This window comes from Malus sylvestris, chromosome 15 (genome assembly GCF_916048215.2).
Source record: "Malus sylvestris chromosome 15, drMalSylv7.2, whole genome shotgun sequence".
NCBI lineage: Eukaryota > Viridiplantae > Streptophyta > Magnoliopsida > Rosales > Rosaceae > Malus > Malus sylvestris.
Genome location: NC_062274.1, coordinates 23,285,618 through 23,301,243, shown reverse-complemented (window position 1 = coordinate 23,301,243; position 15,626 = coordinate 23,285,618). Strand labels below are relative to the sequence as shown.

General features: G+C 34.3%; 1 protein-coding gene and 1 pseudogene across 1 annotated transcript; both read left to right on the top strand.

Annotated features, from left to right (window-relative positions):
* Positions 1 to 5,443: 5,443 nt before the first annotated feature.
* On the top strand, positions 5,444 to 5,908 carry LOC126602822 (L10-interacting MYB domain-containing protein-like). The gene is made up of 2 exons (XM_050269673.1): positions 5,444 to 5,737; positions 5,831 to 5,908. The coding sequence occupies exons 1-2, from the start codon at positions 5,444 to 5,446 to the stop codon at positions 5,906 to 5,908; spliced, it is 372 nt and encodes a 123-aa protein (XP_050125630.1).
* A 1,387-nt stretch (positions 5,909 to 7,295) lies between these two features.
* Positions 7,296 to 14,110, top strand: LOC126602820 (uncharacterized; annotated as a pseudogene).
* The last annotated feature ends 1,516 nt before the right edge of the window (positions 14,111 to 15,626 follow it).

Here is a 15,626-nt window from a genome sequence, read left to right as displayed (position 1 = left end):
CACAATCTATGTCAAATGAGATGAATGAAATAATGCAATATAATGATGTCGTATGGCACAACGCTTCTCTTATATGTCATGTGATTGATTGCATCATTACAGACGTGGTTGTAATGTATCTTGAGATCATGATACTAAATCTACATGGAAGTTTCCTAATGACTTACATGTACTAATTCAAATAGTTTTAAACCACATAACACTCTCTTAATTCATATGAGGTTTTCACTTTAAAGATGCGAAACAATCTGGACGGATGTGGTATACCTGTCTAAGTGAATATTTGATTAGTTAGGGATATGTATACAAAATCTGAAATTGCTAAAGTTGTAGTTTATGTCCATAACATGAATATCACTAAGATTTCAAAAGAGCTTGAGAAAACTAACTCGCATTTGAAGTCGAACTTTGAGATGAATGATCTTGGGAAAACTCGACATTACCTCGACCTGAAGTTTTAAGCATAGTTCTTACAATATTATGGTCCACCAGTCGAACTACACTCAGAAAATGTTGCTTTCGAGTATACTTTTGATTGTACACTAGATGCAAATGAGACCTTTGCGAAGGTTATAGAGTCTAACGTTTCATATCTAATTGCAATTGGTGTTTATTGTACTTAGTTCAAAGCACTAGACCAAATATATAAGTGTTGATAATCTTTTGGCATAAAGCAGCACTACGCCTACATGCCACCACCATATTGGTGTTAATGGCGTTTTCCTTTACTACATAATTGGGCTTACTCTATCCTTATGCATCTTAGAATGAATCATACCCCATTGGTTCTTGAAAAGATGACTACATTATGAGATTCGTTGATTGGGACTATCTGTCTAATATGCACAAGTTACATTCCAAAATGGTTTTGTCTTTACCTTAAAGGAACACCGAAATATCTTGGAGGTCCACGATATGACCTTAGCTACGAAATTTTCAAGTCATTTCAAAACTCACCATGCCTCACTACACTATAGGATAAAGTTTTGTTGGAGATATGCCCTGAAAGTCAATCTTTGGAAGAAACCTTTCAAGATCATGTCTGTATATGTAGATAACTCTAATACAGCAAAAGGGCAAAGTCACTCATTAGGACTATCTCAATAAACAATATATGTCCAAAATAGTGAATCCATGAACAATGGATCGATGGAAGAAGTAATCTAATGATGTTAGACTGCATAGACCTTCTTCACATAACCATAATGTCCAAAAGGTTCACAGTCATAGGATTGTTAGAAGGACACTGACAATACATAGACCAGTACATACTATGTCCCATTCAAATGGGAAGGATGGAAAGTCTCAAGCCATTCATGTAGTGACACTAAGATAGGTATGTGAGTGCTCATTAAGTTAATGAGTTCACTGAACACAATCAAACGAGAGTACTTGCATGGAGGTCTACTCACATGTCAAGCAACTCTACTAGTTGGAATAATGTAAGTAATCCTTTGACCCGAGACATCATAGTTATCTTGGGGATACATTGTTGATCATTTGATAATAAGACATGACTACATCTCATCTTGGATGTGTTCTATGCATTTTTGGGGTCAGTAATTTATTCTCAGAGGCATGTGAATGATCAATAAGGGATCTCTAATCCTCGTTATGAGAGGAAGAACATTCTTAGATATGATTTGGGAATCTTCGGCCGAAGTATCGAGCGTAATGATGGAAGACGTTTCTATATGACTCAATTGAATCATATAACTTGGTATAATCACATTAGGGGTTTGACATTAAGAGAAACAACAAGTGAACGCTCAAAGATAAACAACTCGCCACTCTAAGGAATCCACCAAAGAGATAAGAGTTTATGGATAGGAAGAAAAACACTCTTCACTAAGCCAAGTTTAAAAGTAATTCTTAATTTCTGGATGATTTCCATACATGAGTAGCGGTTTTAAATAGCTAGGCATGGAACAACATTCTACCTTCCATGAAGAGGTTACTAAGCATAAACTTAATGTAAAGACTAATCATGAACTTAAATGAAAATATGAACCATCTTTAAATTAAATATGATGAATGCACCATGATAATTAGACGGGTCCAAATTTAGTGTCATATGCTTTGCCCTAGAGTTTTGTTTAGTCTTCCTCGATCTTTCTGATGCCAAACTAACAGTTTCCACTTCATCCAATTTAACACCAATAAATTTGAAAACCTTGAAAAATTCCAAGAAACAAAACAATACAGAGAACTTTATCACTTCATATTGATAACTTGGGATTGAGTAGAAATAATTCAATCATACTGAAAACTTCTATTCCATGGTTTCCTTCTCATATCTCGAACAATGAAATCTTCCCAAAAATCATCATGCATTCTACGGATACCAACAACTTATGCCTCATTATATAGCTGTTTCTGGAATTCTTCAACCATTGTAATCACATCTTCATCACCATTATAATAAATAAAAACTAACAGAGACTGAAAAATGTCTTGGTCAACCACATCAATTGCATGCTCATCTTCACCATCATCATAGACAAAATTATATCGACATATACCATAAACAATTTCACAGGAACTGCTTAGACAAAGATCAAACTTTAGAGGAAGATTAAGATTTAGAAATTTGTCACCTACAAAAAGATTCTCTTTGAATTTATCATTCCCTGTTTCATGATGGGGATCATCATGTTCCAGAGGTTCGTAGCGCTCAAGACACCGCTGGAGCTACTGCAGTTGTCTCCTTAGGTCGTCCATCTTAATGTCACATAGATCTCTCTCACGATGTGGTGAGTCATGCCGAGCTTGTCAGTCTCCACAACGCCCACACCTCCCAACCATGATCGAGTAGAGCTCTAATTACCAATTTGACACTGGATAATGGAGATCAAAGAGAAACAACAAGTGAACGCTCAAAGATAAACAACTCGCCACTCTAAGGAATCCACCAAAGAGATAAGAGTTTATGGATAGGAAGAAAAACACTCTTCACTAAACCAAATTTAAAAGTAATTCTTAATTTTTGGATGATTTCCATACATGAGTAGTGGTTTTAAATAGCTAGGCATGGAACAACCTTCTACCTTCCATGAAGAGGTTACTAAGCATAAACTTAATGTAAGACTAATCATGAACTTAAATGAAAATACAAACCATCTTTAAATTAAATAGGATGAATGCACCATGATAATTAGACGGGTCCAAATTCGGTGTCAGTATTAGAGAATGATCAAATTACATTGTAGTTCCAACTTAATAGGTTATCCGACCAAATTCTACATTAGCTTGGGTAGCCATGATATATGGTTAGATGTTACTCATGGCTTGTGGGTTCTTCTAGATAATTAAATAAGTAGTCATCAAAGATGATGGAGAATTAAAAGTAAGCTTTAATTCATTGAGTTATTGGATAAATACTAATCAATTGGATTGGTACCAATCACCTCATTGCCTCGCTAATTATAACCTAAAATGATTGTATACCGATACACTCTTGTGGTGAGACAACTAAATGATGATGAAATTAATTAATTGGATTAATTAAGTGCTATGACTAATTAGAAAGTCTAAAGAAATCATAGAAGTGATGAAAGATCGTTTTGGGCTTAAAGAAAAGTTTGGGTTCATTTGGGCCCATCAGCCCAAACCACCCATTGGCTTTTTATTCAAGCATAGGATGACTTGAAATGATAAAAACCCAAAGTCCAAACCTACACTAAGGGCCGGCAAAAGATGAGGAAAGAAGAGAGAGAAATAGTCAATTAGTTGACTTACTTCTTTTACCTTTATAAAGAGAGTTGAATGAAAAAAGTTTCATTAGGACTTTTGTGTGTTCTTTTTCAACTAGAGAAAAACAGGTTTCTCTCTCTCCACACATATATAGCCGACCACCAAGAGGGGATATAGCTAATCATCTCTTCTCCCTTTGGTTATTCCAACATCCATCTCACTACACTAGTGAGTGTGGATCTTTAGAGGTCTTCTACTTTAGAGACTACAGGAGAATCAAAGGAGTTCCAAATCTATCAAGGCGGAGGAAACAAGGAGGGAGGCTAAACTCAAGGAGTTCCAAGAACAAAGACCTTGGAGGTGGTCCATCCTTGGTATAAAGTTTAGATCAAGAGGTATAACACTCAACCTTCACTTTGTTCTTCAATATTTTGTTTGATGCATCATAAATGAACCTATACTTCTTGAAGGGGATTTGCATGACCATGGGCTCGTTTGGTTGTGCTTTTGAAAGAGCCAAAAGCACATCCTAATGAGTAAAAGCGCTTCAATTTAAAAAAAAATGGTTGTTTGGCAAACATTTTAAAAGTGCTTTTAGCTAGAAGTAGAAGCATTAAGAAGCATTTTCTAAGAAGCACCTAGGAGCTGCTTCCTCCTAAAATTGCTGCACAAAGAAAACAAGGGAAGCACTTTGCTCCCTTTAATGAGTTTTTTTCAATTCCAAAATTATCCTTATTTTTTAATTTGCAAAGTCTAAATGCCATTCCACTTTATAAAACCATCAAAACTACCATCACCAATTTTTTCTAGGGTTGCACGTTGAAAACCCAAAAGGTTTTTTATTTTCAAATTATTTTGAAGGGTAGAGCAGTCCACTTGGTCTCCATCTCTTCCTCTCCATCTTCCCAAATCTCTCTACATCTTCTTAACCTGAAATATTTGTAGAGGTATGTATGTTATTTCTTATCTTAAATTTGTATGTGGTGTGAGAATTTTATTGATTATATATTATTTTTGTCGAAATCATTGTGAATTGACTCGAAAGTAATAAAATATGGCCTCATAATTGAAACAAAAAGGAGAAAACATAAACCAAACCTTCGGCCTCCTATTGATAGAGAATAAATGTCCCTTGCATATATGGATCTTTTAAAACATCACCCTATTTAAGAGAAAAGAATGCCCTCTTATTATTATCTGTAGCATTATATGGATTTTAAAATAGTAAAGCAATACACAAAGTCATTCAAACAAGAAGGTTTCATATCCTTTGAGTCGAACATGCATATAGATTATTACACCTTCCATGATAATATGACCTGTTGTTAATATCCATGAGCTTAAATCTCTCATGTATGCTAGCAACTTCCTCCATCGACAAATGCTCAGTATCACCTGTTAATTTAAAATCCCAAAAGAACCAACAAAAAAAAAAACATTAGTAACCGAGGGCACATACAAATCGAACGTACAATTAAAACAACTTAACAATTAGTTTCTTGTTAAGGTTACAAATACTGCAAGCAATGGTGTACTACATTATATAGCAAGCATTAGATTACAAATCATGCATTATTGTTTTTAACTTACTTTCGTGTTGTTAGTTAGGATGTAAGCAGTGGTGTATGCTCTTATTACGTGCTATGGTTTTTTTTTTCTTTTTCTTTCTCTTCATAGATATGTCAAAAAATATAGTTAAGGATGCACAAGATGCATGTGGGGAAAGTAATGAAAAAAAAAAAGCAAGGCAATGTGGGATGATGCAAGTGTTGAGACATTTATAAGCATTTGTGTAGCTGAGACATTAGCCGAAAATCAAACATGTGGTCATCTTAATAGAAATGCATGGAAAAATGTTATTAAGAAATTTAATGACCTTACTCAAAAGTCATATGTTCATAAACCACTCAAGAACAAATGGACATCACTTAAGAAAAAATGGCAATTGTGGACATCTTTAGTTGATAAAGAGACTGGCTTAGGATGGGATCCTGTGAAGCAAACCATCATTGCAAGTGATGAGTGGTGGGAGAAAAAAGTAAAGGTGAGAAATTATTATCTCAAATCAATGGAGAATCCAACTTCATATTTATGTTCTTTTATCACAATTTGTTAATTGTAGTTGGTAATATTTCAGGAGAATTCTGAAGTTGCAAAATATCGAAATAGTGGACTAAAAAATATTGACCAACTGGACATTTTGTTTAAAGAATGAGCTATTACAGGTGTAGGTGCTTGGGCACCCTCACAAGGGTTAATGAGTAATAATGTCCAGAAAGCTCTAATAGGTGAACAAAAAGAGAGTCAAGATGATTTGGAGAATGAAATAGATAATAATGATGGACTTGACGACATAGCCGATGATGAGACACCTTCCCCTGCTCAACCTTCAACACAAGGAAAAGGAACAAAAAGAACAAGGGATTCTAAAAGAGTTAGAATTGGAGCCAAGATGATAAAACAATTAGATGGTATTTTAGAAGCTGTAAACAACTGTTCTAAAAGCAAAGATAAGCTTGGTTGTAGCATTGAGGAAGTGATGGAAGTTGTGGAAGGAATGCCTGAAGTTGTGAATGATGATGAGCTCTTTATGAAAGCTGCTGATATCTTCGCTGAAAGAAAAAATAGAGAGATATTTGTTGCATTGAAGCAATCTAACCGACAAATTATGTGGCTTAAGAGCAAGAAAGTTTGATTCGTCACATTTATCTTAGGATTATCATATTTCTAGATTTTTTGCTGAATGAGTGTTTATTACATAATGGATTGTTTGAACATTTGCTTCTAATGTTTTTAATTATATAATTCTTATAACTTTCTCCAGATTGTGATCTTCATTTTTTCCCATGAATATATATTTCTCTTTTATTAAATATTTCTTTGTGTTTACAGATATGAGTACTAGTAGCAGTGACAGTAGCAATACAAACACATCTACTGATGGAAGTGATGATGAATTTTATCAACTGGTTTCTGCAAGCTGTGTCATGGTTGTGTCTGAATGGTTAAAGTATGTTGACAAAGAACCTTGTAGGACTTCTTCATATACGAGACATAGATGGGTAATGGAAGTTTTAAATGGTCATCCTATAAGATGCCATGAACAATTTACGATGGAACAACATGTTTTTAAGGACTTATTAGAGACTTTGAAGTGTGATTATGGCTAAAAAAGAATTGGAGATATAACATTGGAAGAAGCATTAGCAATGTTTCTTAACACATTAGGTCATGGGCATACTAATAAAATGATCCAAGAGAGGTTTCAACGCTCCGGTGAGACTGTCTCTAGGTGGTTCGGGATACTATTAGATGTTGTTTCTCGCTTAGCCACCGATATTATATGCCCACATGATCGGTAATTCAAGAGAGTTTCAAATAAAATTAAGGATGACAATCGGTATTGGCCATATTTTAAAGGTTGCATAGGGGCAATTGATGGAACACATGTCCCAGTTATGGTGCCTAGAGAAATGCAAGTACCATATATTGGTAGAAAAGGAAACACAACTCAAAATGTTATGGCTATATGTGATTTTAATATGTGTTTTACATTTGTCTAGGCTGGATGGGAGGGTGTTGCTCATGATTCACGTATATTTATGGAGGCCTTGAGAAGACCAGAATTGAAATTTCCTTATCCCCCTTCTGGTTAGTAATCAACTTTAGTCCTATATGAATGTGTTTATTCATTTATTATCTTACGAACACAAAAATCTTTATGTTTTTCTTTACAAATATGGTGTAGGTAAATATTATCTAGTTGATGCTGGATATCCACACATGAATGGATATATTGGACCTTATAGGGGTGAACGATATCATCTTCCTAAGTTTCAACGTGGAAGTCAGCCAAGAGGGAAAAAAGAGATATTTAATCAGAGGCATTCATCCCTAAGGTGCATAATAGAAAGAACTTTTGGTGTTTGGAAAAATAGATGGACAATGATTCGTCGTATGCGTAACTTCCCTTTCACTACAAGAAAACATGGCTTTTGTGACGACCAACATTCGTCACATAAATATGAAAAATCGTCACATTTGATAAATATGTGACGAAATTTCAACGTCACAATTAGCGTCACCTATATAGCGTCCCCGATAGTTTAAGTGACAAATATTGGAGTCGCCACATATTTTCCTTTTATGTGACGCTTCTTCCGTCACTTATTATTATAACATGTGACGAAATTAGCATCACAAAATACAAAATTCAGTGACCTATGTTTTTCGTCTCATATCAGACTTATAAGTGATGCTTTTTAGGTCACTCAATATGATCCCAGAATTATATAATTACACTAAGTGACGCTGAAATCGTCACATATTCTTTTGATGGGTGAAGCGGCTTATGTCACATAAGTTATAATCAAATAACTATTTAGAAATAATATTTGAGGAATCCATTACTTATTCGTGTTTCGTAATCTAGAATAGCAACTCATAACAATTATAAGGTAATACTTCCCATTTTCATTAATCAACAATTAAACCACATAAGTTCGAATATGTTCAACAACTATACGTCCAACAAAATAACATAAACATCCCAAAATCAATCTAACCCATGGTGACCTATCTTAATAATAACAATTTGTGAAAAAGGGTACCAAGGCCTGTACATGGACCGTTTAAGGTACTAACTAAAAAAAGAAAAGTCTAAGACACATTGAGGTGCTAACAAAAAGGTCTACCATGTGCATACTTAACTAATACAAAAGACATAACTATCGAAATCATTCTTCTTCCGAGTCATGTTCTTCTAGTTTAGGATAAACATTTTCACTACATGAGTTATTACCACTTGATTCCTTCGAGTTGTTGCTGGTCTGCCCTTGACTTGCAGCCAAAAAGCCATAATTCTTTATGCCAAGGTTTCATCATCATTTTGTAAATCCAACTGAGCTTTCAATTGTTCATTTTCCTATTGCAATTTGAGGAAACCATCTGATAGAATCTTGATCTGATCTCTTATATTAGTTAACTCAGAACTTGAAGCCATAGAAGAAACACAACTAAAGGTATCTGTACGAGGGAAAAGACCTATACCATTAACAGATTTTCCCTTCCTTCCAAGGTTCTCAGCCATGATTCCAAATTCATCTTCCAATGGTACTTGTATGGAATCGAATATAGTACCCTCAGGCGCTTCTTGGATTAGTTTCTCCCTAACTTCATCCTTCTTTTTTTTCATGTTATCCTTTCATATTAAAATACAAACAAATAAGCTTCTTTTGTTTCAAACAAATCAGCCACAATATGCTTAAGAAAACATCACTTAAATACTTGGATGTGATCCTGAACTGATGTAGAAGCAAACCATTGGCTATAAACTGTCTTTACATATGATTTTGTAGTTTATGCTTCAATGTGTTTTACATAGGATTAGGCAACGTACAACGTATAACCTTTAAAGTAGTTTATGTTTGAATGTATATTAGGTATAACCTTTCATCTTCTAGCTAGTTATATTAAGTTTTTTTTTTTCAATTCAATCTTGCATGTTTACTTTATTTGTGTTTCCTAAGTTGTATCATGTCAAATTTGATTTTTTTTTAATCTCTATCTCCCTTAAAATGACACAAATGATAAGTCCGTGAATGACTTGCATATTTGTCCCGGGCAACATCATTTATCCACTTACCGTTCTTGTCTTTATGGAGATCCCCCCAATTGTCAATCACAGATAATGGATTTCCTTTATGCTCAATAATGCAGAAACATACATTAGAATATGTAAAATCCATAATGAGTATAATAAGTAATTTAATTTCATTACCATCTAGGCCTTCCTAGCATGTTGGATAAATGGCCTTGCCCCTCCTTTGTGGTGATAATTCTGTTTCTTCCTATTAACAGCATTTTGCTTTGAAAGCTTCTACATTATACATTTGGTACATGACATACAAAAGAAGATTTAGTTAGCTATACATGTGTACAATTTGGAAAGTTTCAAGCTCTCAAACTTGTCATATATAACGTCATGTATTTCAATTGTACATATTCATTCACCTTAGAGGTCTATCTCACCTCACCTTCTATATTCTCTCGGTCAACAATGTTAGAAACATCACAAGCTAAGGAGAGAGAAACATATAAACACCAAGCTTAAGGAAATTGAATGGAAGATACTCTTTCTTCTACCAAGGGCATTAGGCTAACACAGTTAGTCAGATGAGTATATGATAACCATTTTCAAACATTAAATTTTAACTCAAAATTACCTAAGTGTCAAGAAGTAACAATCAACAAACTTCAGATTTTAACTCAAAATTACCTTAGTGTAAAGAAATAACAATCAATTTAACCACAAGGTGAAATTCATTAATGCATGTTAGGATATTTTTATTTCGAATATGGGTATCGAAACTATTAAACGATATGGGGTGACTGATGCTGCATATAACTAATGTTGCATGATTGATGCTGCATACATATGGGATGACTGATTATTAGACGATATGGGGTGACTGATCCTGCATATTGACTAATTATTAGACGATATGGGGTGACTGATGCTGCATACATATAGGGTGACAAATGCTACATACTGACTGATTATTAGACAATATGGGGTGACTGATGCTGCCAGATTTTATGTTTCCTTTTTCCATGGGATTCTCTATTAAGTCTAATCCCTTAATTTGAGGAAGATTGACATCTAGATGACTTGTTGATAGTTGTGTGCTAGTTACTTGCTGCATTCCTTTAATTTAAGGAGTGACAGCTTTAGGGTTTACCGGCTAAGTAGGATTTTCCAAGGTAGGATTACTTGTAACCTTCTACCTCATTATATATCCCCTCCTTGTACATTCAATCAATCTATGAAAAATACATTCAAACAAACTTAAAATTTCCACAGAAACAGAGGTTATATTACCTTTGCCATATTCCTAATTCTAACCTAATTAAATAGGTGTTCGAGAAGATTTGAAAATTACAAGTAAAAAAGTGTGTGGCTGTATAGCCAAGTAAGCTAAGATACATAAATCCTATCCTAACAAATAATAAATGTTATAGAGAAACAACATGAGATCTTAATGACACTCAAAGAAACAAAATTCATTTAAAGGTTAGAGGTTCTGAATATAAAAATTGAATTTGTAGAACACGACAAGAAGTCTTCATGTTGAAAAAATTGGTTTCTAACTTGGATTTATACTAGAAAAGATTGTACATAATACATACCAAAAAGAGTGTAGTATTGTAAACATTATCACATAACCAATCCCAATGACTCTTTGGTCTCCCATTCCATATCATATCATTTGGAAGCTTAGCTCGTCCTCTCGCAGGTGTTCCACATGACAAGTAGTGTTGATGCAAACGGTGCCTAAACTGAGAGTACAACTTTGCCATCTTCTTGTCAACATATTCAATACTCTTCGGATGGGATAAGTCCACAACAAATAATACCTATTGTTAAACATAAATATATGCAAGTGAGTGCTTGAAATTACAATGAATAAATTGAATTAAATTCAAAACTCACAAGCAATTTCTCTTGCAATTTCTTCTTTTCTGAAGCTGGGACCTTAAACCATCTCTCATAGCAAACCGGTGAATAAGTCCGAACAATATTCCTATCTCGGACGTGAAAAAACCTGACACAATTGGATCACTTGGAACTTGATGTTTAAAATCAGAGATGATTGGCATCTTCAGCCCATTATTGGCCTTCGAAATATCATGGACACCTTTCCCACATGACTTTCCACGAGTAATCTTTTTTGTAAAAAAATCAAAATCTGTCTCTAGAAAAATATACGTATCTCTAATCAATGTAATGTGTTGTTTAAAACTACGTTAATAAGGAAAAAGTAAATAATTGTAACTACCTTTCTTACCTGGGTTAGTGTTTGTTGGCAAAGGTGCAGGTGGTGATGAAAGAGGTGGTGGATGAGGTGCAAGTGCATCATTTGGAGGAAGAGGTAAGGGATCCCGGAATTCAACAAATGGAGATGAACATCTTCAACTAAGTGAAAAAATGTGTTATGGCAAACTCTACAAGGACGTGGTATTTGATTATTCTCGTTCACATGGTGGCAATCAATGTCAATAAATGACTTGATCCCTTTTCTATATTCGGAACTAAGGCGATCCCGACTACGAATCCATTATCGATCCATGAAATCAGATCACTTCAATTCTAGTATTGAGCTGCATACTATGACATATTTCAATAGGTTACCATAATAGAAAATATATACATGAATATATATGTAAAATTGTTAAGATAGACGTATAATATAACAACACAAAACGTCAAGAAGCTCAATTGAAAAATTCACATATCCCAACTCAACAACAACTAGATGCTAAAATAAACGTACTAGAAAATAGAGAAATCATACAAAAATCACCATGCTAGATACTAAATTTGCAATAATCTAATAGAAAAACCGTCATGTTTTCAACATATACATGCACAATACTTCGTATTCATCATTACTATTCAAATGCAATGATTATTTGGCTAACGGTATCATTAATAATATGTCATTGTAAATTGCAAGTACTAAAGACAACATACCAACTTGGAGCTTTGGTCTTGTACTTAAGTAATCTTGACCTTGAGCACCTTCAATCCTGAAAATCATGAAAGTATAAAAATTTCATGTTTGTACAAAGATAAATGTGCATTAGAGTATAGTTAAATGAGAGTGTAATCGTAAGGTGCTAGATGGAGTCCACTTTGCGGCTCTTAATCCATCATCTCTAACTATCATATTCACCTTTTCCCACCTTTCCTCTTCATGTCATGAAAAACTGATGCTGCATATGATTGATGTTGTATGTGACTGATGCTGCAAACATATAGGGTCACTGATGCTACATATGACTGATGCTGCATAACTGATGCTGCATACATAAGGGGTGACTGATGCTGCATATGGATATTAGACAATATGGGGTGACTAATGCTGCCAGATTTTATGTTTTCTCTTTCCATGGGATTCTTTATTAAGTCTAATCCCTTAATTTGAGGAAGATTGACATCTAGATGACTTGTTGATAGTTGTATGCTAGCTACTTGCTGCACTCCCTTAATTTAAGGAGTGACAACTTTAGGGTTTACCGAGTTAGTAGGATTTGCCAAGGTAGGGTTGCTTGTAACCTTCTACCTCATTATATATCCCCTCTTATACATTCAATCAATCTATAAAAAATACATTCAAACAAACTTAAAATTTCCAAAGAACTCTACTAGTGATTTGCGGAGCTCTACTGGAGGGATGTAAGTAGTTTTAATCATTTCTTATATTTATGTGCTATCATATCTCCTACCATCACCCATTTTCAGCCAACCAAAACACAAGAAAGTATACATCTAAAGAATTCCCAACACAACTAGCTAGTAAGAAACGGCACTAAGATCATTGTAGGCCTTACCCAAAAAATTTCAAGGCGAACCTAGTCTTGACTCTTGACAACACCTCTCTCAAGAAAGACAACATGAAACTCATTGCTAGTATAACTCTCCCTGAAGCAGAGAACAATTCACCAACAATAGGATCTTTAGCGAAAGAAAATCAGAATTTGGGAAACAATTAAAGAAAAAAAAATCCAAAAACAATTAAAGAAATATAGAGAAACAAAGTACCTTGTTGTCAACTGAAAGAATTTGAGAAAAAATAGAACTTCTCTTTCCCCAATTTGATCTTGTTATGTCAAAGAGATAAGAGAGTTAGTGAACGAGAATCAAAGGGTGGAAGAATGGCTGAGGGAGGGAGACGAAGGAGAGGTGGTAGTCGCCGTCACTGGCAACCACCAAGTAGCCGGTCGTTGAAGTCAGGGTGAAAGAGTAGACGAAAGGGTGCTGCAGACTGGGAAGAAATGAGAATAAATGGATAGGTTTTGTTATTTGGGGATTTTTGATAATTGCATCTATATTTTTTATTTTTAATTCAATATTATATGTGAGGAATGGCCAGGTGGCCTTCCCTCTTCTTATGTGATGAATTTAACATTGTGTCACTTATTAAAGTTTCGTTTGGCGGTAAACTTTCCCGCCTACTTTTTTGTGGCAAATCAAAAAGTATAAGTGACGCAAAATATTTTGGTGTCCTGTAAAAATCTTAAAGTGACGATTTTTTAAAAAAGCGTCACTTGTTTTACCTATATGTGATGAATTTTCACGCGCCACAAAAAATTTGGTCACTTAATCCATGTTTTCTTGTAGTGTTTTGAAAAATAGGTACAAATTGTTGTTGTTTCAATGGCCTTGCATAAATTTATTAGAAATCATTCCATGACAGATCAAGAGTTCCAACCTTATGATGATGATGATGAGCTACTTCCGCCTAGACATGAGGAAGGTCATAGAGATGAAGAGATTGTTGATGAAAATTTTACTCATAGGTGAGAGTTAGATGTTGAACGAGAAAGAATTGATAATCTTCTTATATCTAGTTAATACTTATTTCATATTTAATTGTCATGCAACTATAATTTGTTCTTATTTTTTAAGAAACAAACATATATTCTCAACAAGATCATTATTTCTTTAAGGGAAATTTTATTTGGACCCAATAAACCTATTTCTACACCCATGAAATTTTTGTTAAATTTTATATTCCAATTATGCCCTAAAGAAAATATGGGTGTAGAAAGATATTATCAACTGGAGAATGGGTGGGTCGGAGAAGAACATCAAAAATATATTTAGTGGGTGGCTGCTCGTCAATTCCATCAAGGAAATACAATCTTCTTAACAACATATATATAATTAGTTCATCTCTAGGTTATTTGAAATTTGGATTTAACAGAGAAGAAGGTGGAATTGTGTACCATGAATGGGCCCCTGCCGCTTAGTGAGTTCATTAGCTTCTCAAATTCCATAACTTTTTGAGGCATGGATTTGTCTTAATTTCTTTAATACATGTTATGTTTCTTAAATAATTTAGGGAGGCACAACTTATTGGGGACTTTAATGGATGGGATGGCCCCAAGCACAAGATGGACAAGAACCAGTTTGGGGTTTGGAGTATCAAGATAACAAATTATGGTGGAAATTCAGCCATTCCTCACAATTCAAGGGTTAAATTCCGGTTAAAGCATGGAGATGGAGTTTAGGTTGATCGCATCCCTGCTTGAATTCAATATGCCATAGTGGACCCAGAAATTCCATCAAGGAAAAGATGGGTGTAGAATTCCGGCAATCCCTTCGTCCTCCATACTGTTCTTTTTTTTAGCTACAATTTACTGGGTTTTTATAATTAGTTCATTAAGGTTTAAGGAGATAATAGTCAGACCAAAATCCAGCCCCATGTAATTGGGCACGAAGAATTGAAAAATGACGAGATAAATAGCAGATCGGCGGTGACAGTTTCTGGAATGATGACTAGAATCAAATTTGGTTGTTGCCAAGGCAAGTGATTGGGTGGGTTTACATGTTTGTGTAATTTTTTTCAAGTATGTAAATTTTGTATTTGAGGGTAAAATGGTAAGTTTGTGAGACAAAATTTCTAAGTTGGGTGTGGAAAGAGAATTAATGGGTTTAAATAAAATTTCCCTTTCTTTAATTGAATTTTCATCAACACTTTAATCAAGTTGTATGCTAATTATATACAAAAAATATTTATGAAAAAATTATTGAGAATTATTAAGGAAAAGCGCTTTTTTATTTGATAACCAAACACTCTATTTAATATAAAAAACGCTTCTATACAATACAAAAAACACTTAGTAGTTGCATGCCAAACAACAAACTGCTTCCTCATAAAAACGCTACGCAAAAGTGCTACAAACAAAAGCGCTAGTGAGTAAAAGCACTTTCTAGAGTAGCACATCCAAACGAGCCCTATAGCTTTGATAATATGTGATAATATGCTTTCGTTGCTTATGTATATAAATTTAGAATTGTATATGCATGCTAGTTACTAGAAAAATCTCATAGAAATCTCATTATTACCCTTAAAGTTTGAGTACAT

Bases quoted from the DNA above. Each gene is read 5' to 3' on its own strand.
- LOC126602822 (XM_050269673.1), top strand. From the start codon at position 5,444: ATGTGGGATGATGCAAGTGTTGAGACATTTATAAGCATTTGTGTAGCT. The intron at 5,738-5,830 runs GTGAGAAATTAT...GTAATATTTCAG, and splicing joins GGTGGGAGAAAAAAGTAAAG to GAGAATTCTGAAGTTGCAAA.